Below are 27,981 nucleotides of genomic sequence, written 5' to 3'. Positions count from 1 at the left end.
AAAATGTTATCATCCTAGCTAAGGCCGTGTAAATACATATTAAGACTACTTGCGGCGATATGGCGGCTCCGGCTGCTGCTCCGTCAGATCCAGCTAATGATTTAGGTAAATTTACCATGCAATAATACGTCATATTTGTATTAAACTGTATTATTTTTAATATAAAATTGACGCTAATTTTTTTTCCGAATTTTTCACACCGCTTTCCATATTTGTGCAATTCATAAAGTACGCATAGGATGATATGTCAAATTTCAAAAAATGCCGATTAATTCATTAAAATCCGACAATACGCTCATAATACGATTATAAACCTTATTCAACCGATATTTCATACATTTATTTTGATTTTTATCGAGCAAAATCGAAATATTCTCTTATGTTTTGATTCGAACAAACATAACCTCAAACGTATGCAAGTTGAACGATGACATTTGAAATGTTGCAGTTTTATTGGAGAGAGTTTTTCTTCGCTTGGGCAGTGCCGATTCTGACGAACAACTGCAAACATGCATCGGAAAATTTCTCACTCCGGTGTTGCTCAAACTTGCTTCACCACACGAGCAGGTTCAAAATATTATTCATATACTTTCTTAAATGAATTAAATTTAAATCAAAATGAAATTCATATTCCTCGTTGATTAACAGGTGAGGAAGAAGGTGATGGAACTCCTACTTCATTTAAACAAGCGTATACGATGTCGTCCAGAAGTTCAACTTCCGATCGATGCACTTCTCCAACAATATCAAGATGCAAGAGCCACTTCCTTTGTTCTTGTTAGTGCTTCTAAAACCTTTCAACATAACACAAATATGTTTAATCACATCTTATGACACTGATTTGTAACACGTTCAGAATTTCAGTATAATCTATCTGACTATGGGTTATCCGAGACTTCCGAAGGAGCGCCAAACTGAACTCATTCCGACTGTACTTCAGTCGATTTCTTCAAGATCTCAAGCACACCAGGACGTGTCAGTATTTAATATAAACAAATACAAGACAATAGATTCATATTATATTCAATTTTTTTTATATAATTCAACAGGATTCTTTTAATGCTGATGCCAATATTAGGCACTATCGGAAACAAAGCGTCTACGTTAAAATTATCTGATAGACCCGAACAGACAAAGTCATTGTTGCGTCTCGCTAAAGAAATATTGCTTTTGCCATATTGGTATTAAATTATACTAATACATTTGGATTTATAATATAATATACATTTTTTTAATGATTTTTTTTTTTATAGGGCCGTACCTGGAAATAAAAATATTGGTGTTGAAATCCCAGTTCCTCCTGGTATGTCGCTTGCATCTTATAAACAAGTTACCGATAAAGGTATTCAATCTGCAGATGAACTAGAAAAGGTTTTTATTTATTTATTAGATTAAATACATCGAAATTTTATTTTATTGATTGATATAAATTAAAAAATTACGTATCCCATTCCATTTTACGTTCAATTGAATATATAATTTCAGACTAAACAATCCATAGTGAATTTTCTGAACACGGACGCTTTCGAAGATAAAGATATGCTGTTGTGTTTAATAATCGCCGCTGCAGATTCGCGTTTCAGTGTTGCAAATATTGCCAACGTCGGACTCGGAAAAGTTTCCTGGTACGGATAATATAATTATAAATGCATCGACGATTACACTGAGCAACAAATAAAAATAACGAAGCGGAGACTACTTATTAAATATGTGCCACTGATTTCGAATATGATAATGATTTCTGTTGGTTTTCCCTCTTTAATGAGATATGAGCGTTTGAAAAATGTGCAATTCTTACATATTTTGGTTTTGCAATCTTTTACTCAGAATCTAGTATTGTTATGGCAAAAGTGAGTATTGGAATCAATGATCAAAAGTTTTTTCTATTGATTGTGATTTTTTATTGCTTCAAAATACTTATAATTAATTATCTAGTAAATTTTTGAAGTTATTAGTCAAAAATATACTTTTTTTTACACATTTTTTTCTTGAGCTATTATTTTATTTTACATATATAAAATAAATGCGCCTTCCATTTAAGTAAACTCAATGCGCCTTCCTTGACAATTAATTACAAACATTGCAGCATTTTTTTATTATATAAATCGCTGTATTCCGAGAGGCTGCAGAACACCAAATTAACAATTAATTAATGAATTAATCCATAGAGACATCTATGGATTTAGACTTGTACATAATTTTTTTCATATTACACATAAATCAAATTTAGATATTTATGACATAGCGGGTAGGGTGGTTTTTGCCAATTTGATATAGGAACCGTTTCAACAATGAAATTAGTTAAATTGTCAAACTCTGATAAGAAACGATCGTTTTGGAGCACAAATATCCAAGTCTGACCAGCAGCATTAAAGATTAGCACGGGACCTTACCCGCTAACCTGTAACCTCTCGGTGCTAAACATAAACGCAACCACCGAGGCATACTGCTGGCATACTATTGAGTCAGTTTTACATTTCACTACATTTACAAGGATTGGTTTTCAATCTCAATATTTTTTTTTTACCTAAACGTACTAATTCGAGCGGTTAATGATTTTAAATTGAGTTAAAAATACTGTTTTTGGTGACCGTATGCATGATGCAAGAGTGAAATGAATGTTTTAGCGCATCATTAGATCTCACTCGCTCACCTTTGAGCGATGAGCTTCCTCGCCTAGATCATTTCATATTGTAATTTAAAATCAGTACGTTCAGATAAAATAAAAATAAATATTGAAATTGAAAAAAACCCCCGTAAATGTAGTAAAATATATGTAGAACTGCCCCAATAAATGTATGATACTTCTAGAAGAAATATGTATTTTTGATTTTTAAAATTCGCTAGATAATTAATTACAAGTATTTTAAAGCAATAAAAATCACATCAATAAAGAAAGCATCTGAGTATTGTTTCCAATATTCACTTTTGGCACAGCAATACTAGATTTTGAGTTAAAAAAAATTATTTATTTATTTTTAATCTATACCAGGAAGGCCTAGCAGGTAACCCTAGCGCCTTCCTGGCCGGAAACATTGTACATTTGATACAAGTATACAAGTTTACTTTGTATACAAGTATACAAAGTAAATACATATCAATTAACACCCACAGAGACATCTATGGTCAGATTTGTAAATTTGCCGTACTTTATACAATTCAGCGAAATTCGAGATGGCTGAAAACTCGAGATTTGTGATAAAATGGATAAGTTTGCCAGTTTGTTGGAACCGTTTCAATGAAAATCAGATAAATTGGTAAACTCTGGTAGCAAACGATCGACCTGGAGGTACAAATCTGCAGAAACCAGTGGGTTTTGAACCCGTGACCACTCTGTTCAAAACATTATATACTAACCACTAGTCTATACTGCTGGTTTCGAAGCTACGACAACTTCTTCCTGCCAATCCATTTTCTACCTTCTATTTTTCCCATATTTATCAAATGGAGAAATTCGTATTTAAACCCCGTATCATGTGTACCCCGAGGTACTCCATCTTTCTCTGCTCGATGACAGAACAAGTTCCCTGCCTCTCCCTAGCATGCTGAGGACAGCTTCATTTGTGACTTTTTTGGTCCATGGGATCTTCAGCATACCCACATCTCAGAAGCTTCGATGCGGCTGATCATCCTAGTCTTCAGAGTCCACGTTTCGTATCCATATAGTAGCACTGACCAGACTAACCGCTAGTTTATTCTGCTGGTTAAAGACTTGAAACCAAAAATCTGTAAAAATTACACATTTTTTAAACGCTCGTATCTCATAAACAAGAGCAAACCAACAAAAATCACTGTCACATTCGAATTCAGTGGGTCAAACTTTTTAAAGATTGATAAGTCTCTGCTCCGGTAAGTAAAAAACGTGATTTTTTGTAATTGTTTTATTTGCCATATTGTATTACAGTGCGGTTGATTGGTCATCGAAGGAACTGTGCAGGCCTATATACGACCTGTTCTTGGGCAACTCTTCAGGTACTGCCGATCAAAAGAGAACACCGTCTTGTACCCGTATTCGCTTAAAATTGTTGCAATATTTGTCGAGAGCGACCCGCGACGGAATTATTTTCCCCCAGTGTGTTAAGGTAAGATTTCACAGACCGTCGACTCGTTATTCAAAACTAAATGTATGATTCATGAATTGTAAACGTGTTCTCGATTACAGATTGTTTCCTCTTCGATGGTATCAAACAATACTAATCCCCGATTGAAAAAACTAGCACTCAATTTCTCAATTAATATACTAAGCAGGTTCGTTTCCATTTATTGACTAACGAAAGTACTCGACCCCGTTTGGTTCATCACGTGTGCAAAACTTAACATACATTGGATACATTAAATGCATTTTTCACATTGGATATATGTAGATTCTTTCACTATTGTTTTATTTATATTTTTTAGTGAAGATTCGGCTGCTCTTGAGGTCCACGGCAGCTTGCTCATAGCAGAATTGATCAAGCTGACCGAAAATGATGATGAGCGTGCTCACCATCCGCAAGCATTCACATGCATCGGCCAAATCGCGAATAAAATACCTTTGGTATACATCCGCACTAATTTCCAAACTATTGAAAAGTTGTTTGATAAAATGCCGGAAGTGGAGCCTGATCTCCGAATTGCCATCCGGGAGGCTTTATTGGCCTTTGCAAACGCAATAAAGAACATCAACGGTACTGTTTCGAGTGATTTCTGTTATCTTTTGTTTGTCATATCCTCAAATGTATTGTGAATCGTATTTTTGCAGATCATTCTGAACTGATGGACGCCTCACAGTTGATCTCCAAATCGTCTGTGACGTCGGGCGATGCAGAAATGGTCGACGTTTCAAAATCACAGAATAGTAATAAGAAATCGGGCTATTTAGACGAGAGTCAAAAGTCTATTATAATTGCCCTACTAGAAAAGTAAACACATATTTAAACATTTGTAATAAAATTACTTGAGCGTTTTTCAAATGTTATTTGTATAATATTATAGACATATGGATAATGAAGATCAGATGGTTCGCTTTGTGGCAACTAGATATGCCTCTGTTCTATTTCCAAAGGAGCATATTCCTTCTAAATATCTATTATTATTAGCCAGTGGGGATAGGTAAGTTATATTGTTCAAATATCTACATTACAGGTCCACTGAGTACAAATATGGAAAATTTCATAATAAGTACTAAAACAAGTAGTTAAAGGAATTTTTTCAATTTGTTTTGTATCTACATTTATTATAATCAAAATTTTGAGCACATCTTTTTCCTAGTGCCTTGTCCGCATCTGGACGTTAGCGACCACCTCGTTGATTATTTGCAGATATCCGCATCGGTCTTCAATGGCTCGGAATAGCTCTTCGGCGCTCATATCAGTCCACATGCAAATTTATTTTATTTTATTTGAAAGCCTAACATAAATTGGCAAACTCTGGTGGGAAACGATCGACCTGGAGTCACAAATCCAAGGTCTGGCCTGCAAAAACCAATGGGATTTGAACCCGTGACCACTCTGTTCAAAGCATTATATACCAACCACTAGTCTATTCTGCCGGTTTCGAACCCAATTGACTTCTTCCTGCCAATCCATTTTCTACCTTCTATTTTTCCCATGTTTATCAAACGGAGAAATTCGTATTTTTAACCTTGTATCATGTGTACCCCGAGGTACTCCATCTTTCTCTGCTCGATGACAGAAACAAGTTCCCTGCCTCTCCCCATCATGCTGAGGACAGCTTCATTTGTGACTTTTTTAGTCCATGGAATCTTCAGCATACCCACATCTCAAAAGCTTCGATGCATCTGATCATCCTAGTCTACACATTTCGCATCCATATAGCAGCACTGACGAGACGTAGCTCTTCGCGAATCTCAAACGCGTACGAAGATTGAGATGCTTGTTTGTAAGCGCCGCCTTAATTTTGTTTTGATGAATGCTGTTCTAGCCATCTCGATGCGGATTCTTAAGTCTTCATCTGGGTCCATCTTTGAGCATATGTATAGCAATAATCTGCCCCATTTATCATTCATAAAGATTCTTATGTATGATACAATTTGTATCATTTCCTTTTGGGCATGCTTGAGTATAATTCCCTTGAGCTTCGGAGAAAATTCTCATTGATTCGTTTTGTTCTCCAGCTTCTACTTGGTAATACCTCATGCCTGTCGTTGCTGGAACAGTTGGGACTTTATTCCCCTAATTATTATGTGCCTGGTAGACAATCATCATTTGATGGTTGTATTCCAAGAGCTATCAGACTTCTTAATGAAATCGTTGCTGCCGTGCCTGAATGTGGTATTTTCCACCTCACTGTGCGTAGGTTATCAGAGAATATTTCAAGCTATTTGTCTGGTAACCGCTAATCATTATTTTCATAATTGGATGTGATATATTAGCGAATTTTGCTCTTCTCTCTTCCACTCGGGCCTCGTGGATTTGTTTTGTATTCACAGCTGGTTCTTGTGCATATATACATACATACATATTAAGTGGAATGATTGTGGGGCATTAGAAATTCCTTTATTGCCACAATTGTTCAAACTTTAAATAAATATAGTCCTACAACTAAGTAATGCGATTTTCTAAAGCGCATAACAGTTAAGTAATGCGATTTTCTAAAGCGCATTACAGTTAAGTAATGCGCTTAAGAAAATCTTTTCCAAGTGGAATTTTAAGATCATAATCTTGATCTTAAAATTCAAAGGAGACAATGAAGTTTACTCTTATAATCTCTATATATAACATATGTTATATGTAAAACGACCCTCTCAATAAATATAGTCTGAAGACGTCCTGAAGAAAAAAACAAGACTTCTTGATTGTAGTAAACCTAAAACTTCTGGTCCACTATTCAATAATGTTTTTTGCGTCCTTGAAAAACCTGCTACCTACCAAATCTACAAGCGATAGATCATCGCAATAAATTGTACAACTGAGCGTCTGGTATTGTCTAATTCTAAACCTTCGAAAATCTTATCAATCACCATATTTGTGCTCTTTGGTTTCAAATATTTAACGATCTTACGGTTTTAAACGTTATTTTTATATATGTGTAATAAATTTTCTAGTAAAGAAGAAATTAAATTGGACGCTCTTAAGTCGCTATACGGCACAGCTAGAAATAGCGAGATAGAAGACCTCGTCCAAAATATAACAATGCAAAGTACGCAAATTGAAGAAAGGCCTTCAAAACCTGAACCGGATAAGAAGGACAAAGTCGGACCTTCATTCGAAAGTATGGTGGAGTTCGTCTGGAACAAAATATCAAAACGTAAAGAGAGCAGCAATTTGAAGCATCGTTTCGTCGTCGGAAATCACGTTCTGCCGTTTGCTCCCACCACTTACTACGAAGTAAAAATATAATACTTTTCATTCCTATAAAATTTTTCCATAAGCCTTCATCACAACATTTGAAAATTTTAAGATTCTGCGGTATTTACGGATGCTATTGAATCATGACGCGGGAATTTTAAACGGCGTACCACATCCGAGTGTGTCTTCTCCGATCCTCGCCGGCCACCTGAGGAAATTCCTCATCACATCCGATGCGCTGGAACACTTTTTAAACATGGTCAAAATGATTTTAACACCCAGTCCAGGTATTCCATCACTTTATATATTGGTATTCCGTATCGTAAACAAATATTCTTATAAAATAAACGCACATTTTGTTCTCAGACGTTATCCCTTTCACTTGTTTGGTGGACATCATCGGTTGTATTCCGCAGAAGATGTCACCGCAGTTCGTCGACCAATTGCCGTTCTTACAAAGCAACTTCACGAACAGCATGCGTGAAGAAATCCGCGATCTTGCCGCCGTCTTATACTCGCTGATCAAAGTACACACGTCCAACATCAACGATATAGGAAACAACATCATCGAAATGATCGAGAATAGCAAATCCATCAAAAGCTTGGAATCTCAATGCGGACTCATCGCAGCTTATACAAATCTGCTGGAAAGGTCAATCGTCATTCATAAATTGAAGTCTAATATAGCATTGAACGACCTGGATGTCAGTCAATGGAAGCCTTATAAAGAAGGCGTACTTTACCTCGGTCAGTTAAAAACAGTTATACATAAATGTAGTGTTTCTATATGGGTTTTTTGCTTATAATTTGAGTTTTTCTTTTAGCCGAGTGTCTTTCGAGCACTCAAAACTTGATTGTGAATGCTGCATGTAAGAATATCGCCATACTTGGTAAAACTTACGCGCTTCCTTTGGAAAATTCGACTGAAAGTGATATCAGCATGTTTAATTTGATAAGCGATGAAAAGAATGCAACTAGCGAAAAGAATACGGAAAAGTCAGAGTATTTGAACGAAGCCGGTGGCGTCATGACAAAATTAAAAATAGTTAATAAATTATTTTTGGTGATTAAAAATCCTAAATTTTCATCCAAAATCAAAGAGAGAGCCACCGCTACTCTCGGTTTGATCAACGTAGGTGAAAGATTCCCATTCTCCAAAAAGATAATAGAAGGATTTTTGAAAATGGCCAAAGAGGTGCAATTTTTATTTGTATATAATATAGAATACAATGTATACGAGTTTTAATTCAAATTTTTTTGTAGACTAAAGACTTCGAAATCCATTTACAAATTGGCGAATCTCTGGTGTATTGCATTGACGGGGTGAATTCTCCGGAAAACAGAGACATATGGTCCGAGCCTATGCCCGATAAAGATAGTACGATCAGAGACAATCAGGCGTTGCTTGAAAACGATGAAAACTTAGAGTGGCTTTTGACCGAATTATTGAATTTCGCAAATAATCCACATCCGAATTCTAGACAGGTGTGTGCATACAGCGTTCTACATGCTCTATAAACTATACTAAAAGGAACGTTATAGTTGTTGGCCTCTTATAATAGGAATGTCTTAAAATAGGGCCAACAAATATGATTTCCTCCATACCTTTGGAGAATTTTTTCATATATCGGTTTTAATTTTTCATTGAATTCTGGTATATTGTTGTAAATTTATTTAATAAAACGCTTATTTATTCCAACTTACCTTTCATATGTTCTACTACTAACTAGTGGTTAGCATATTATGCTTTCGAGCTGAGTAGTCACGATTCAATTCCCACTAGTAGCTGTTGGCCAGATCTCTCTTGCAAATCTCAAGCTATTCAGCGTCTTGAGATTCGCCAATTTCTATAATAAATTGCTGCAAAAATGTCTCCATAGATGTCACTGTGGATGATGTTTGTATTTTAAGAGTTTAAAAATTCTCCAAATGTATGTATAGTTTTGTTTTGTAATTAAAATTTGATGTAATGAGTCACATTGTTACTTTACAATGTGTGAAATTGAATTGATTCACTTTCTAAAACGCTTTTATTATGTTTTTCTATAAAAATTTAGGCTAGTTGCATTTGGTTATTAGCGCTATTGAAAAATTGTTCAAATAAAAAACCATTGCAATCAAAATTATCAATCATACAAGACGCTTTCATGGAATACCTATCTGAAAACAACGGTCTGTATTTAAAGCTATACAATCTGATCTCCAGTGAAGATCGATCTAATCATCAATCCGAACCTTTTCTTTTATAGATATAGTTCAAGACGTAGCTAGCAAAGGTTTGAGCTTAGTATACCAATGCTCGAACGAAAATGATAAAAAAGAACTGGTAAACAAACTCGTCGATCAATTGGCAGGAGGCAAACGACAAGTAGCACAAGTCACCCAAGATACGAAGATATTTGAGGAAGGACAACTTGGAAAAACTCCTACCGGGTAATTAGAATGAATAACCAACACTTAAAATCTAAATGAACTTAAAAATAATTATGTCTAATTCAAAAATGTTTTAGGGGTAATCTATCCACGTATAAAGAACTCTGTTCGTTTGCATCTGATTTAAATCAACCTGATTTGATTTATAAATTTATGCATCTCGCCAATCACAATGCAATGTGGAATTCTAAGAAAGGTTTGTTATATTTTCAGCTCGAAATTTATGACTTAAAAAATCCTGTTTTGATATTGTTGCGTAGGGGTGGGTTGAGGATCCAAATGAAAGGCCCAAATCACTTCACAGCATTTATTGAATGATTCAGGAGGTCCACGCGCAGCCAGCGCTTGTTCTAGTATGATCTGATATGGCCTAAGTACCTCCTTAGCTTATAAAGGGCAAGTTGCTCACTACAGCTTCCCCGATCCGTTTGTTTCTCCATTGTTTATTTATTTATAGTTAGTTTTGGACCATTGTGGCTTTACAATGGCCTACATTGTCTAGGCACGTACAATTTTAAATGAGTCTCACGCTCTGAAGACTCTAGGAATTCTACCGACCACTTAAAGTCCCACTAGGCCAATTCGGGGGTCTCCCTTGTTAGCCCCCAAATGCCCTTTAGGCGTCGGATAATCCCCATAATGTTCCCACATTGCAATATGTTATACATTTGTTAAATAGTCACAATTCAATACCTTCTTAGTATAACTTAATAGAAAGAAGACTGAAATACAATAAATGCTTTACTTTTTCCAGACATCTTTGGAAAAGTCTTTTGAACAAATTATGTTAACGAAATTTTGAAAATATTTTACTTATGTTTATTTCTGCATGTAGGTGCTGCATTCGGATTTCATTCAATTGCTCAACAAGCTGGCTCTCAACTGTCTGAACATTTGCCAAAAATTGTACCCCGACTTTACCGTTACCGTTTCGATCCCACGCCAAAAATACAAAACTCCATGTCCAGCATTTGGCATGCTTTAGTTCCAGAAACTCAAAAAACTGTCAGTAAAATGATATAATTTTATAAATAGAACTATTTTAAACTTAACGCACTCACATATTAACATTCATTTTCAGGTGGAAAAATATCAATCTGAAATTTTAAACGATCTCATTACAAATTTGACTGCAAACCAATGGAGAATCAGAATGTCGTGTTGTTTGGCGCTCACAGATTTGCTCAGGTTTTATTTTAATTAAAATTCCATATGAACCCTTTTTATAATGGTTAAAAATCACAGCGTGGACTAGTGGTTAACATATTATGCTTTCGAGCAGAGTAGTCACGGTTCGATTCCTATTAGTAGTCGTTGGCCAGACCTTGGTTTGTGACTCCAGGTCGATCGTTTCCTATCAGAGTTTGCCAATTTTTCTGATATTCATTGAAACGGTTCCTGTAAATTGGCATTTCCTTTCCAATCTCTCTTGCAAATCTCAAGTTAGCGACTTGAGATTCGCTTAATTTCTATAATTAAATGCTGCAAAAATTTCTCCATAGATGTAACTGTTGATTGTATGAAAATGCTTGTATTATTGTATTGTCTTGTATTGTATTATATCTGTATTAGTACACTCGTCGCTTTGAAGCGATCTGTAAAAGCTAGTGTACATGTTCGATTGAAAAAATAATGTATTAAAACAGATTTTCCATCTGATCTAGTGCCATATTGATAAGGTGTTATCCTCTGAATTTGTAACACCTCATGGAGTGCCGCAAGGGTCCAAATTGGGACCCTTATTATTTATATTATATATAAACGATATTGTTAAGGTAATTAAGATGTGTAAAATACATTTGTTTGCAGATGATACATTGATATATATAATTGGAAAGAATGTTGATGTAATGTCTGAGATTTTAAATATAGAATTAAATTATGTGAATGACTGGTTGTGTGAAAATAAATTAAAGTTGAATGTGAATAAAACAAAAATGATGTGGTTGAATGGTAAAAATAAAAATATATTGAATGAAATTAGAATTTATGATAAGTTAATTGAAAAAGTTGAAAATATAAAATACTTAGGTGTATACATAGATTCAGGACTAAATTTTAAAATGCTGGTGTATTATGTAGATTAAGAAATATTTTAAGTAAAAAAAAGTAAAATTTTAGTGTTTAATTCAATTGTCTTGCCACATGTGGTTTATTGTGCCACTGTGCTTAATTTGTTTAGTGGCCAAGATTTAGAAAAAATGCAAAAAATACAGAATAAAGCTATGAGAGCTATTTTGAATGTGAGTAGATTTAAGAGTATTGGAAGTATGTTAGATGAATTAGGATGGATGAGTATTAGAATTAGTCTAAATATTAGTACATTGTCTTTTGTTTATAAGTTAGATCATAAGTTATTACCTAAGTATTTTGATGATTATATAATAAGGAATAGAGATAAACATAGTTTTTATACTAGAAATAAGGACAAACTAGTTGTAAGTAGAGTAAGAAAGAATAAGACGGCTGGGGGTGTTTTTCACAGGGGTGTGCTCATGTATAATGCCCTCCTTGAGTGCATCAGGTCTGCTAAAAACATGGATGCATTCCTGCGAGGTGCGAAGAGACACCTCTGTGAGGGACAGTACATATAATTAATTATAAATTTTAGAGTTAAGTATAATAATTAAGATGTGTTTTTAAATTAGCTTGATAGCTAAAATATATATAAATAAATAAAATAAAATAAATATTTAATACTGATTTACATATCTGTTTTAGGGGTATGAGAAATTTGGGCGATGATATATCACGTCTGGGCGAATTGTGGTCTCAAATATTCCGAGTGATGGACGATGTTCACGAAGGTACGAGGAATGCCGCTGAAAACACAGCTCTAGTCTTATCCAAGGTATTGAAATGTTCCACATGAATCATTGAAGCTGTAAAAGATCATTTTTTACATCGGTTGATTGAATTTCAGTTCTGCTTGCGGTTCACCGACGGAACTCCTGGAAAGTTCGGAAAGGAAGTGATGGGCGCCACTCTGCCCATCTTGCTCAATACCGGTATAACCAATACTGTAGCAGAAGTGCGTCAAGTCAGGTCAGTAATATTTTGCATTGACTTTATAATATAAATTGATCTTTTTATGAAATTATGATATATGTTTTAGTCTGCAAACTGTGTCGAAAATGGTGACGACGGCTGGAGAATCATTGAAGCCGTTTTTGCCGCAGTTGATTCCGGCACTGTTGCAAGCTACGGGTGATTTGGAATCGTCGAAGCTTTCGTATTTGAGTACTATGCTCGGTGGAAAGCAACAGTCGCAAGAAATAGTTGATAGTGCCCGAGCTCAAGCTGCAAAGTCTCACTATACAACGGAAACCGTAGCCAAGGTCTTTGAATTGGATTATTTTTAGTCTATGATTTGTGATGTGGTTTTTATAAATATGACCCTCTTAACAGTGAAAGTGGGAAATTTGAACAACTTGCGTATAGGAAATTGTATTAATGGAGCTTGTATAATACATGATCCAACTGTAGACGTTGAGTTAAAAGTCATAACCATTTTTCAATGGAGTCCTAATATGTCAAATCTATCTTTTGCAAATGGTGTTTTTAGCTGAACCCACCATTACGATTGAAAATAATGATAGGCAAGGAGGTGTGTTGAGCATTTCCCCAGCTTATGCAAACTCATTTGTTTTTGGAGGAGGTTTCTTTTACTGTTCAGTATACAAGTATTATTGTATGTGCGGCGAAGGAGCTAGTTGCTCGACTTTGAAGGAGTAGGCTGGCTGAGCTCCAGAGGCTCACTGGTTTCTGAGGCGGGTGCGCTGGTTTATATACTCTGGTTTATGACCTGATGCCATTGTCTAAAGGTCTTGCGATGGGGTCATTCGATGTGTGGCTGCGTGATGTTATTCTTGTACATACGTTTGCGCGTTCCAGATTGCTTGACACGTGTGTATAGGTCATTCTCTGCACGGCTTAAGTCAGTGAAATTATATTAGGGGGACCGAAAAGTAATCAAAACTTTTCGACGAATTCTTTCGCAGTCAGTTTGTGTCAAGACACGGTCCAGTAAACACTTAAGTTTTGTTATTACGTTGAAGTTATTGTTGTAAATTTCTTATTTCTCTTTAAAAATAAAATTTCTACCTGAGGAAGGATGTCGAGACCAATCGCACAGACATGGAATTTGGGAATATTTTTTTGATTACTTTTCGGTCCCCCTAATAATTTTACTATAATAACAGTTTTACTGTATCATATATGTACAAAAATCATTTCGTCAAAAAGAACACAGAGACTAAACATCGAAACAACACAATCCTCGTCACTTCTTAGCACGGAGTTCGAAAATAATTACTTTATCCTATTTTGATATGCTAAGCGGAAGTTGTCGAACTTTCCAAAATATTCGCAAGGTGGCGCGATAATCGTTTCGTATCTTATAGATGTTTTGTAACACGATACACATCCGCATCCCAGTTCGCTCTCCTCGCTATAGATGTGTCTACACTTGAGCTTAAAAATAATGGAGATACTTGAATAGTACCCAAAAGAATATAAAGAATTCTTCATTAACTAGTGTTTTTTTTTTTACAGTGCGTTCAGTACATCGACATATCAACGTTCGACGCTATGCTACCCAGCGTATTGGAGCTGATGAAATCGCCCCAGTTAGGAACCAAAGTGGCATGCACTCACCTCTTCACATGCATCACCCACCATCTGGGCAAAGAGATTATGCCTCTCGCTGGGAAGATAATGTTTTCTCTGGTGAACGGGTTGCTGGACAGGAATATTGCCGTTCGGAAACATTGCGCCGACACTCTCGGCAGCTTAGTGGGATACTCCAAAGTACGTATGCACATCCGACTTTCATCAATGTTTAGTCATTGAATGAATAATGTCACACGTTTATCATTGGTTTAGGAATCTTCAGTCGATAAACTCTTGCAAAAGTTATGCACGTGGTACAAAGAACGAGACGAGGAATCGGTGAGAAATTCGATAGCTCTGACTCTCCAGTCCATATCGAACAAACACGGCGAGCTGCTGAAGGATAAGTCCGATCTTGTCATGCCGATGTTGTTTTTGTCGATGCATGCTGAAAAAACACCAGGTATATACATCGAGATCTTCTATCGTTGCTGTGAAAATATTAACTTGTATTAAATCATTGTTTAAATTATATAGAAACTAAAGCGACGGTTGAATTGTATGAAGAAATCTGGACTGATATTAGTCCCGGCAAGGAACAAGGGATTCGAATGAATCTGTCGCAGATTTGCGATTGTTTGAAGGAAACTATTAATTCGCCCAGTTGGTCTATGAAAACTCAGGTATGTAGTTTGTTGTAACGGATGCGTATTGAGTTTGTGAATGATTTAAAAATTTGAAATTTTTGTTTAAGGCGGCAAACGCTATAGCAACAGTTGCTCTGGAAATGAAGTCCGGTCTCGGAAGTCAACGGCAACAACTCATCGAGATGCTCTTGGACGCATTGAAAGGCAGGACATGGAAAGGAAAAGAAAAGTTACTCTCTGCGTTGGCTAATTTGTGCCGGTTTGGAATTTTTTCATTATTTTATATCGGCTGTAACTTTTAACCCTTTGAGTGCTGACGTCGTTTCTGTTGAAATTTCGCCAACATTTCCAACTAGAATTATTTAGAAATCCAATAATAATAGACAAGGAGGTGTGTTGTGAAAGCAGATATAAAAATTGTAGCTAATCCCAACAAGCCCTATATAACTACCACTGAGAATTTCGAGTTTTGTAAAGGTGTGTTTAGACTCTCTAATATATCTTGCAACAATATAAAATAAACAAAACAAGTCTATTAATGAATGTATTTTTCCAAAACTAGTTCCATCTTCTTCATTGCTGTTAAAATGTAATGCTCACAATCTAAAATACACAGCAGTTCCATCGGGTAATTCTGCTATGGTTATAAATTCAGAAATTCCGGTGTAAACCAGTCTTTATAAACGTTGACACGGATTACACGACCCATGTTCAATGCATTTTTTTTTCAATGCTTCCTTTAAAAGCTTAGCAGGTAGTATTCTCGTTTACTTTGTACATGCTCAATACACAACGCCTATCGGCGTTTTGCAGGCCCACGGACTTGTCAGCAAAACGCCGATCGGCGTTGGTCATCATTCTAAAGGTTAAATATTGAAAAAACGTTAAAAAATGATTATATATAAAAAGCCATTTTTGGATTTGAATTTATATTACACATTCAATATGTTTCAAAGCTCGCTTTAAAGGTCAAAGAATTCGACCCTTTAAGCCCTCAACATGAGGCCAGTACCCCCCCAACGAATAGTCTAAAAATAAAATTCGTTGGAGATTATTTCATCAATATGATAATAACAAAATAATTAAACAAAGGAAAATAATAATGCACTTGTGAATTAATTGAATTATGTACTTTAATTATAAATAGGTACGATGCCGATGTTGAGAATTTGCCGAGTGAACTTCTGCAACAAGTCGTAGACAATGTTATGAAAGAATGCAACAAACCAGATCCCGTCTACAAAAGGTGCAGCCTATCAGCTCTCGGTGATATCTTGGAAGTATTAAAAATGGACCGCTTTGAACAAGTCTACAATACGCTAAGTGACACGTTAGCTAAGGTTATTCAAAATTTTATCTCTTTTGACTATCGATTATTTTATTCAATGCGTTTATTATAAGACGTGTATTTAATTGATCAGTAATTTATCCAGCTTTTTATCAACAAAAATAACTTAAGTTTCAGTAAATATTTCGATATCATCAATGAGTATTCTAAATGATCAGTTGTCATATACTCAGTTATTAAACCAAATAGTCAGTTATTAAACCAAAATGATCAGATAATAAAATGAAACGGTCCATGGTTATTTATTGTAAGATGATTAGTAATATCATTTAAAATGATCATTTCATTTTGACAGCCAGAAAATCGTCAGTGTTGCCATATCGCATTATGGCTCCTAGTATAAAAAATCCTGAGGAATTTTGCCACTTAGCAACATTCTTTTAATGATCTCCCTCCCCCTCTCCGTTTTCAACCCCCTCGCTCTATATGAATAGGGTAAACGGACTACTAGTCATATGTAAACCAACAGTCATATGTCACAGGACAACCGGTCGCTCTAGATCGGTCACACGTGATCACCCGTCACACTAAAACTGGTCACACCCTGAAATCGGTCAAGAGAAAACTGGTTGACCGATTTTAGGTTTTTTAGATCACGTGTGACCGATCTAGTGCGACCGGTTGTCGTGTGACCGGTTTACATTTGACTAGTAAAAACCGAACCATGAATAGAGAATAGAGCCAATCCTATGTGAATAGGGCCAACCGTAAGTTAACCTAACCTAATCTTAAATGAATAAGGTCAACCTTAACTTAACCTAACCTAACCTGACCCTTAAATAAATAAGTGATGGCTGCTAAGATATGTTTTTTTAGTATATAATAGTATTATATTTTATAGGACGTTGCCAGCATTGGAAAAGATTCCGACGATGAAAGCGACTCCAACGAAGAGACCATAAAGAAAAAAGAACAGCATATTCTCTTACAAGAGGTCGCTTATGAAACGTTAGGAAAAGCTTGGCCGAATAATTTCGAAACTCAACGTAATGACAATACAATCAATAAATATTTTAACAATTTTGAAATTTACTTAATATATGTATACATTTTAGAAAAATATCATCGAGTATTTGCATCTCATTGTTCGGATTTTTTGCCGACCAACACCCGCACAGTGCAAGTAGCCATTTTGATCGCTCTGAAGTTGTACGTCGAAAAGTTGATAATAATAAATGGAGATAAGACACAACCGAACGTCGAAAAGATGGAAGTCGACGACGTCGATAAATCCAATTCAGATGATTTGGAATTCATCATCACTCATATTATAAATGCATTAGATTATTCTTTAGGTGTGTTATTTCATCTATTTATCTGTAGTTGAAGCTGATCCTGGTTGCAATCTTGTAAATTGTGATTATTCTTCTAGGTATTTCAAAACATACCAGACTCAGGAAGGAAGCGTTGAATATAATCAACATGCTCGGAAAGACTTTAAAAGGTTATTATGATTATTATTATGTAAGTTTTATATGTATTTGATCTTTTTTAATGTGATTTTTTTATTGTAGAGACTCAAGTTGACGAGTTCACGAGGTTGAAGCAGCTCTATCAAAAATACGAGGCTGATCTTATCAAAGATGCCGCGCCTGAAATAAGGACGAGGCTTTCCCACATCAAATTAATATTCCAAGATAAATAGATCGTCAAATACTTTAATCAATCAATACTGTTTAAGATCCATTCAGAAACCATGGCGAATGTCAATGATATAATGTACCGCTAAAATATTGATATTAAAATAAATTTGTACTTAATTTATTAAATTACAAACTAATATTTAATTTAAATAAAACAATAATAATACATTGTGAAAAATGTTTGTATTTCTTTAAAAAAAAAAAAAATCATTGCATTACATTAAACATTGTTATTTCATTACAAGCTTACTATAATAGGTTATTTTTTTCGGCTTAAAAACACAAATCAGCTAACACTTAAAACGCAAACACTACATGTTAAAAATGTTTTAACAAGCCCTATTCGACTTCTTCACTTAATCTACGTACCATATAGTAGGATACAATTTGCGAAAACAGTTGCCAAATACTCGCTTCATATTTGATACACATACATTCATTTGACAATCAAAAAAAAATACGTCGATACAAAATGATTAGTACATATATTATGGAATGTATTATTTTATAAAAATAAAAATCTTACATACATAGTAGAATGCCGTCATAGTTCACATCCGATTCTAAACTGGACTCAAATTGAAAACTCCGAGAGGCTTGCCGCCTCATCGTGACAAAAAAAACTCCGTACATGGACCATTGTCACCCAACTTAGCATATTCATATGAGTATTTGGCCAGAATATATATTTATATCGGAAATAAACAACATGGACACAGACATAGACGGCTGTATGGATTCGAATTAAAATTTTAGTCCGTGCATTTTATTTTGTATGATCGTTGAATATATAGATCTACCATTATATCTATAGTAGAATAAACATAAAAATAAAGTTTTTGTTTATATTTTGAAAAGTCTGTTTTGTTAATTTTCCAAAAATGGTTTCTATAATAAAGTCAATTAGCAACCATTAGATACATATAACTGTAGATCTATACTTCCCTGCCTGTAGGGATTGCAAAAATACCGGTATTATCGAAATAAAAATTGAACGATACCGGTATTACCGGTACTTTCAGTATTTTTTTTAATTAATTAATTTTTAATACAGAAAAAAACATTGCTTCCAATATCCCAAGCACCACTTGCATGTTTACTGAAAAATACACTATACCCAAACAACAATCAAATACAGGATATTCGGGTACAAAACTGTGAAGTAGGTACGTCCCAGGTATAAAGGATTATAATGTTTCATAGAAACTATTTTTTTTTACAACCGAAGATGTTGCCGAACGTTGTATCGGAAAATAGTAAAAATTAAAACAATTCTACAGGCGTGTGGCATAATAAAATAAAAAGAGATCAAAAACAATTTATATGGAGATATCGTTTTCGACAAATAAAATGTACGAATTTGAATTCGAAAAGTCGATACTATCAATATTTCTTTCTTTAATACTGGTATTATTTTTGGTCAAATACCGATACTATCGGTATTGCAATCCCTACCTGCCTGTTACGAACGAACGGTAGTCGGACGGGATGTCACAGTTCATTGTTAGCTTTTGCAATAAACTAACCTAAAAGGAATACAAAACGATTATTGAAATACATTGAAAATCAATACACATATACCCTACATACATACATAAAATCACTAAAAAATATAGTATAATTTCAATAAAAAAGAAATCACAGTCAATGTACAGAAAAATAAAAACACGGGCATCACAAAACAATGGTATTCATCCTACTGTGTCACAAACGCAATAACAATAAATAAATTATTTAAGCATAAATAACATTTCAATCGGAAATAATGTCACTAAACTAACTGGTTACAATCAAACGTCGTCGAATATGTTCTTGGGCGGCAGAATTGTCCTATTTGCACTTTCAGATCTTGCGCTGTCGAAGTCGGAAGAGGAAGTCTTGGGCGGGTTCGGCCTCGTGCTTATGCCGAACCTCTCGTTGATCTCGTCCTCCAGGCTGAGGTTGGGCCCGAACAGGTCGTCGGCTCTCTGATAGCCCGAGTCCTGGCTCACGACGACGCCCCTGGCCTGAGCGCCGTTGTTTCCTGGCATAGGGTGGTCAGTGTAAACGGGCGTGACGTAATAGTCTGTTTGTTCAGACGTATTGAGCAGCCCGGCGCGGGCTGTGGGGTTACAGTGCAATGTTAAGAGATTTGTTAGACACAAACACATCTATAAACTAACAACTATACTATTCCAAAACCACTAATTCGAAAGAGAAAGAACACCAAAACCGATAAAAAAAAGCCTAGACAATTTACTTAGAGTACAAGTGAAGAACTGAATACCACATGGTGAAGGACGGTAAGAACGGAACCGCCAACTGTGATCATTTGATTTACATATATATATATGTTAAATTGGACTCAAATAAGAAGGTGCCACTTTAGTCTACCTTCTACCTTCACATATCTAGCAGTTTGGCTTAATGGTAGCGTATATATTTAGCACCACTGCGATCGATGGTTCGACTCACCAAACTGCTGGTTAGATTTGGGTGTTTTCGGACTCCAAATCGATCATTTCTCTATTAGAGTTTGCCAATTTTATCTGATCGTTGTTGAAACGATTCCTGAAAATTGGTAATAGATCATTTCCTGTTGTCACAAAAATCTTTGTGTATAATTTGTAGAAATTATGCACAGAAATCTGAAATCTATAGATGTGTCTATAATTTCGTATTTATTATGTGTATAATAATTGTACACAAAATCTAAAAATAATCCATATTTGTCTCTATGATTATTATTTCTGTACTTGATTAATTATTGTATTCGATGTTTATTGAACGTACTGTATACGTTGTTGTCTGACCGTTCTCGTACACTCGTCGCATTGGAGCGATCTGTAATGAAGAGTGTACATTGATTGTAATAAATAAAATAAATAAATCTACTTTAGTATGCGATCTACCTTCACGTTTTTACTTTAATATCTCACTGTCACAGTTCTCACGTGTGACTGAATAATACTGACCCTAACAACCTAATCTTAAATGAATACGGCCAACCCTGACCTAACCTAACCTGACCCTTAAATAAATAGGTGTTGGCTGCTAAGACGTTTTTTTTTATGAAAATATTGATGAAATAAAACTTAAAAAAAAAACATATATTAGCAGCCAACACCTATTTATTTAAGGGTCAGGTTAGGTTAGGTTAAGTTAGAATTGGCCCTATTCGTTTATTAGGTTGTTAGGGTCGATATTTTCTTCGATGCTGACGATATTTTGATAGAAATGCTTCGACAACATTATGGGGCGGCAGGAAAAAACAAAAATTATAATAAACAGATCATTGCTACGATACAAATAAAAAAAAATAGTCGACTGCTAAGGTAGACCGCATACTAAAGTAGCACCGTAGTCCATATATGTAGACCCGAGGGTATATAGCGCCTCTATAATCGAATTGATCTAACGTAAAATGTACATGCTATCGCATTCACCCCCCATTCGACCTGCGATGGCCAATTACATTTCGTTTCAGTTTCGTATTGCATTTTGATCAAGAAATAGAACGTTGTTCGTGCGTATAGCGGTCGGTACAATTTGGCTTTTATTTTTTGCTAGTTTTGAGTTCGCGTTTCGTACTTTGAAATATTTACATTAATAAAATTTTAATATAAAATACGCATATATATATTTTATATTTTTATAAGACAAAAGTAATTTTTAACGTCATGTTATGGACAGCAAAGCTTACAGTAATATTATTAAAGATCTTGCATTGAATTATCATATATATATAATATCGCTATATTGTCTGTGTAAGATAACGCTCGCCGTACTATAATAGTCATTTCGATTCGACATACATACATATGAACGTCACAAATAAAACACTGCGAACAAAACGTACGAATACAATAACGAAAAAAAAAACTTTTATATATACTGTTTGCTACCAACGTTTCCTCTAGGCAAGTCTCTGAGCATTTAGCGCCATCTATTGAAAATTTATTTAATTAATTATTTTTCTATTGCTGTTTTATATTGTTTATGTGTAGGTAGGTAGGTAGTTTTTACCATTTTGTTTCATATTAAACAATTAAATATAAATATTACATTAAATATATTTGAAAAAAATTCGACCGCGTGCAGATCGAACACAGGGCCGATACATTTCTTTTAATTTTATTTTATTTAATAACTTAATATGCCCACACCCATGCGATGATATTTCATCGGGTACAACACTAGTATTTTAATAATACTACGTATATAGTTAAATAAGAAATAATATTTAAAAAATTAAGAAATTATTTTAGGTCCTTTCAATGTTACAATACATTGCACGAATGCAACAGCATGCTCGGTTCTCTTTAGTATCACGCTAGAACGGATCGACTATAGTCTAGTCTTGTTTTCATTTTTCTAAAAGATAATTTTTTTAGTTTAGTTAAAGATGGTTGGTGATGCCCGGGGCATAAACTCTTCGATTGTTTATCTCGAACCGAAACAGTTTGAAAATCAGTATACAAAAATTTATATAATACATATATTGCTCCACACACCATAAAATTCAAGATTAAATTTTGCTATTTTTATTGAATTTATACTAAAGATTTCGTTGAAAGTCAGGTTTCAGCAATATTTTATTCAAGTATATTTTAAGCAACCATTTTTACCGATAACAGTTTATTGTTTAACATGTTTTATTCGTGAGTAGTTGATATTGGACAGTCAACTTCCTGCGTTCTTAGTAAATTATAATATTTTATAGCCAATATTGAGAAAAATATACATATGTATATGAGAAGAAATGAGTTAGTCATGCCACCCAGGCCTGAGCCAGGTATGCTGCCCCCCAGAGCTGGTCCTGTGAAGACCTTATAAATAAAATAAACATAGATTTTTTTTGTTATATTTTATAGAATATGTATACGTATACAGTATTCTCCCGTTTTATATTGTGTATATAAAAAATTACCAGATTCAACTTTTCAAAATAATGCGTCCGACCTTACCCACCTTCACCTTACATAATCATTAATTATTATCGGTTATTTACACTTTCTTTTCCATATAAAAGCCTTGAAATGTAACGAAACAAATACGATCAACTAATACCTGTATCATTGGCATTGGCATTATAACCACCAAATCTGCCCTGGAAATCTCGTCTCCTCATAATGGACTCTTCGGTCCTTTGCCGTTTTCTTTTCTCTAAAAAACAAAAAAAAAAAACACCACATAACACATCAAACTTCAACAACAGCAAATGTAACAGCCAAGTTATAAACCAACCCCTCTTAACAATTTCCTTCCCTTCTTCGACCAACTCAGTAGTCAACTCCACGTCGCCGACAAACTGCTGAAAGCCGCACATCGTCAACAGCCTACTGCCGATGGAAAAGTACGTAGCGATACAAAACAACAACACCAACATCGGAAAATATATATTAAATCCATCAGATATAATACTGAGCACGTCCATATGACCCATAATCTGCGGACAAAAACACATCGGTAAATAAAAATCATACACGTAAACAAACTTTGCAAATCATCCAGCTCACTTGAGTGTATTGCGTTTCCAGCACGTGCGTGGATATAACATGAGAATCCATCTGAATCAGACTGAGGAAGTTCAGGCACATCGGCGGCGTGAGACGGCACATCATCATGCCGGAGAATATCAAACTGTACTCGTTGGTCTGATGATGCGGCGCCAAATAGTACAGATTGAACACTCGGATCTTCAGCACGGTCGAGTAAGCGCAGAAACAGAGGTACGCAATCATCAACGTCGAGAATAATTCAATAGTCAAATAGTCGTACTTCACTTTGGCCAAATTGACAATGTTGGCGAATATGGACAGGACTGGGGATTGATTGAAGAACGTCACCTCGGACCAGACGACGCTGATCGACAAGATTGCTGTGCAAATCGCGAGCAATTTCAAAAAATAACTTTTGAAAAAGCACTCCCAATACCATTCTGTAATCAACAATTGCAATTATTATTATAATAATAAAATATCATACTTGTTTTGTACCATATTCAAATTGTGTGAAAAACGCACCGATAACGGGATTGTAAATCACGCGTACAATGGGATTTTTCGGTTTTATAAATGTGGGCTTGAAACGATGGTCGAGTGACCGCAAATTGGTGACCACATCCTCCAAATGAAAAATCTTCTCCATCAATATGTTCCATTGGGTTTCTGTGCGTTGCAGCATCTGCAAGGCTTTAATCACCTGTGAAGCAAAACGTATTCTTCAAGGACATTAAAAAGAATGAAGCGATCTCAGTATCGAAACCGCTGAGAATGATTAACCGTTTGCCCGCGGCCGTCTTCTATGGAAGCTTTGCGCGACAAGTCTGTAGCGGGGCCGTCTTCCATAGAATTTCTGAACTTTGCACGGGATTTTGAGCCTTATATGCGCCTATTTCAACTGTTTTAAGGTTCAAAATTGGTTGAATATATTACTGAGAGTTGAATGCCATCTATTCAATTTGCTTAAAATGAATATATACCAGTCAAAATTAGTTTTTTGTGGAACCATAGTGAAACCTCGTTTATGTGACGTCACGTCTGTTGAACAATGGCGATGATACGTCTCAATTGTATGAAGAATGATTATTTGACAATTAAGCCAAAACTACGAGATATATTATGTATTTTATTGTTTAAAATAATACTTTATGTGTTAATTAACATATCTGGTTACTTGAGTAAATATTAAAATCTGTATTTAAGGTCGAAAACTCGATTGGCAAATTCGCGAAAAAGGTGCCGCGTACAGGGCTTGTTCGCTATATTTATTGCCACGGGCAAAGGGTTAAGAACTGTGTATGTACATAATAGTAGAAGTGATGTCACGACGAAATGTTTACAGACAAAACGTCTAACGACACAAAGTCCACGGCAAAATGATTACGCGACTTTTTATCTTTACTAGTTTATCTTTAATTTATACCAGGAAGGCTTAACAAGTAACCCCAACGGCGCGCTGTTTGACACTAGTAACACTAGTGTTGCGTAGGGGTGGGTGGAGATCCAAATAAAAGGCCAAAGTCGCTTCACAGCATTTATTAGGTGATGAAGGAGTTACACGCACAGCCAGTGCTCCATCCAGAATGCCTTCATATGGTCTGTCATAGTACCTGCTTATAAAGGGCAGGTCGCTCACTGCATCTTCGACGTCCGTTTACTTCCCCATTGTTTAGGCACGTACACAGACATGCAGTCCCACCCTTTCGCGCTGTCAGTTCTGAGAACTCTAGCGGGAGGCGACCATTACCGACCACTAAATCAATTCGGGGGTCTCCATTGTTAGCCGACTGCCTGGAGATAATCCTCGAGACCAATTATGTCATACGCATACGTTACAGTATTATACAAAGTACATAAATACATATCAATTAATATCCACAGACACATCTATTGTCAACTTTGTAAGTTTTCAGCATTTTAAACAATTCAGCGAAATTCAGTAAATACATATCAATTAACATCCGCATAGACATTTATGGTCAAATTTGTAAATCTGCAGCATTTTATACGATTCAGCGAAATTCGAGATTGCTGAAAACTCGAGATTTGCGAGAAAATGGGTAAGGTTGCCAATTTGTTGGAACCGTTTCAATTAAAATCAGATAAATTTGTAAGTTCTGATAGAAAACGGTCGACCTGGAGTCACAAATTCAAGGTCTGGCCAGCAGAAACCAGTGGGATTTGAACCCGTGACCACTCTGTTCAACGCATTATATGCTAACCACTAGTCTATTCTGCTGGTTACAAAATTATTACGCGACATAATGTTCACGGACAAAATGATGAACATTATGTCGCGTAATCATTTTGCAGTGGACGTTGTGTGGTTAGACGTTTTGTCCGTAGATGTATCGTTGTGGGACCAGTAAAAGTACATATTTTTACATACATACATATGCTTTTTTTTATTTTTAACCAGCAGCGTGTACTAGTGGTTATATTATATTATGCTTTCTAGCAGAGTGGTCATGGTTCGATTTTCACTAGTAGCTGCTGACCGGACCTTAGTTTGTGACTACAGGTCGATTGTTTCCTTTCAGTTTGCCAATTTTTCTGATTTTCATAGGAATGCACTAGAATATAGCCAAGGATTAATAACCATACAATTTCATATAAAGATATCTGAGAAACCATTTTTGGTTTCTCTCAATCTTCAATGAACGAGTCATATGAGTAGGATTCCATATAATGAAAGAAATATGAGATATGTATTTCATATTGTGCATCGATTCTTCCCAACCAAACCCCGCCTGAACTTTCATCGGTATCTCATTTTTATTATAAAAATTCTTCACATTTATGCTCAGTTGACCCAAATCAAAATCATACCTTCAAATGCAACCGAATCAAAGCCTTAAGAGAAGGCACAGGAGATGGCGCATTCGGAGCAGCTCGCCTTTCCATTCGACCCCTCAATTCAGTCGGAACTCGCAGCAGAATTCTATCTACGGGTTCCCTCAGTGGATGAGTCGACGCCAAAGACGCATGAATGGACTGCAAAGACTGCCAACAAAAATAGTCAATAAAACCACCGAATTCAAACCCTATACAAATACATCACAAGACATACTTCCAAGACGTCATCGACGGTCTCTTCAGCCTCGCACTTCTCAGAACTCAACTTGGCCGCCTTGAAGTAACAGTACGTTAGCTTGTATCCCTTGATTGAATTATTCCACAGCTTCCGGGGCACCTCGACCAGGGCGTACCCCAGCAGCAGGATCAGCAAGAAGAGACCCCAAGTGTTACTGGCCGACGAGGCTATAGCCTTTATCTTCATCCCGTCCAAATTTACGCCAGGCTTGAGCGCAATATAAATGAGTAGGACTCCGCATATGAACAAATAGGATCCGTAGTATATGGCGTTGTCGATTAGCGCCGACTTCAGCTTGCCCTTTATGGTGAAATCACCGGCTTTGCTGTACGACTGCATCATCGGCATTATCAACCTGAAGAGTGACGGTACAAATTAAAACACATTTCAAATATATGAATTATTACAATATTGTAAATTACCAAGTTAAGCATTGGGACGTCCAGTATACGATTCTCCACATGTTCGGGAAGACGTCGTCTGACATCTTGCTCCACGGCTCCAAGCAGACGGGTGTCGGCGGAACGCTGGTCGTAACAGTAGAGTCATTGCTAACAATATGTTGATGGACGGTTTCATTATGCTCCTGCTGGCAATTTCGGTATACTGTCTGTGAAACGGAAAAAAAATGTTTTATTTGTATAAACTTAACTCGACATTGTATATTATTGTTCATGTATAATACTAGTGTATTCATTTGGTTCAACAACATCCGAGAAATGTTGACAAACATCTGATAGTGTGACCCAGTATTGTTCAATGAAAGATAGATTAGTTGTTGGGTGACCATATGTGAACTCACCGAGCTGATGTCGAGCGGCAGGATGAAGATGATGAGGAAGGAGAAGTACCAGGCGGTGAGCACGGCGAGCGTGACGATGACGTGCTGTCGGTAGCAATCGCCGTACCGCCAGAGCAGGCAGCAGGCCAGCAGGAAGACGGAGATCATCTCCGTGATGAAGAGTGTGGCCGCCATGTCGGCAGCTTATTGGTGTTGCTGCGACGAGGTTAGGGGGCGCGAGGTGTGGGGGCGGAGTCGCTCTGCCTGTTGGGTGAGCGCTTTGAGCTTGTCGAGGTTGATGGCTCGGAGGGGGAGAAGCCTCGGCTGAGCCAAGAGGGGGCGCTCGCCGGCGCTGGCGTACACCTGCGAGACCGCCTGCGCCCCCAACAAGCCTGTCGTCGAATCGTTCGCCCCCGACACTGCCACTGCCACTGCCACTCCCCCCACACTCATTTGACAGCCGAAAGACTGACACTGGCCACTGACACGCCGTCTCGTCCTAGAGATGATATACCAGATGCAGACCTAACAACGCTATACACGTCCATCTCCGATCTTTTATATTCCTCCTTTAAATGTCTCAATTTTAATCTATATCTCGTTAAATACATCTTTTCCAATCAAATTATTGGCAACTACTGCAGATGTTCCG

General features: G+C 36.1%; 2 protein-coding genes and 1 long non-coding RNA gene across 5 annotated transcripts in view; 2 read left to right on the top strand and 1 right to left on the bottom strand.

Annotated features, from left to right (window-relative positions):
- Positions 1-27,981, top strand: part of LOC143910559 (uncharacterized) — a 433,100-nt gene that overhangs the window by 393,514 nt on the left and 11,605 nt on the right. The gene's annotated exons all lie outside the window — the stretch shown is intronic.
- Positions 43-18,164, top strand: LOC143911203 (proteasome-associated protein ECM29 homolog). The gene is made up of 34 exons (XM_077429984.1): positions 43-105; positions 449-567; positions 649-777; positions 857-975; positions 1,050-1,181; positions 1,254-1,371; positions 1,486-1,625; positions 3,905-4,082; positions 4,163-4,248; positions 4,399-4,667; positions 4,742-4,901; positions 4,975-5,091; positions 7,046-7,328; positions 7,402-7,576; positions 7,656-8,036; positions 8,114-8,484; positions 8,553-8,774; positions 9,347-9,461; positions 9,539-9,722; positions 9,800-9,918; positions 10,558-10,727; positions 10,804-10,910; positions 12,444-12,573; positions 12,646-12,767; positions 12,838-13,060; positions 14,277-14,531; positions 14,607-14,796; positions 14,871-15,016; positions 15,088-15,239; positions 16,128-16,320; positions 17,170-17,314; positions 17,384-17,623; positions 17,701-17,772; positions 17,843-18,164. Exons 1-34 carry the CDS (start codon positions 60-62, stop codon positions 17,971-17,973), a joined length of 5,739 nt encoding a protein of 1,912 aa, XP_077286110.1. The 5' UTR covers positions 43-59; the 3' UTR covers positions 17,974-18,164.
- Positions 18,135-27,886, bottom strand: LOC143911204 (LMBR1 domain-containing protein 2 homolog). Of its 3 annotated transcripts, none has more exons than XM_077429985.1 (9): positions 27,351-27,886; positions 26,971-27,158; positions 26,525-26,903; positions 26,284-26,457; positions 23,977-24,154; positions 23,470-23,891; positions 23,198-23,399; positions 23,021-23,116; positions 18,135-20,072 (listed from the first exon to the last, which is right to left on the bottom strand). In XM_077429985.1, exons 1-9 carry the CDS (start codon positions 27,522-27,524, stop codon positions 19,762-19,764), a joined length of 2,124 nt encoding a protein of 707 aa, XP_077286111.1. In that variant the 5' UTR covers positions 27,525-27,886; the 3' UTR covers positions 18,135-19,761. The 3 variants fall into 3 exon arrangements, with proteins under 3 accessions (XP_077286111.1, XP_077286112.1, XP_077286113.1); XM_077429986.1 differs by having other exon boundaries at positions 18,136-20,036; XM_077429987.1 differs by having other exon boundaries at positions 18,142-19,994.

This window comes from Arctopsyche grandis, chromosome 4 (genome assembly GCF_051622035.1).
Source record: "Arctopsyche grandis isolate Sample6627 chromosome 4, ASM5162203v2, whole genome shotgun sequence".
Taxonomy (NCBI): Eukaryota; Metazoa; Arthropoda; class Insecta; order Trichoptera; family Hydropsychidae; genus Arctopsyche; species Arctopsyche grandis.
This window is presented reverse-complemented; position numbering and strand designations above follow the sequence as displayed.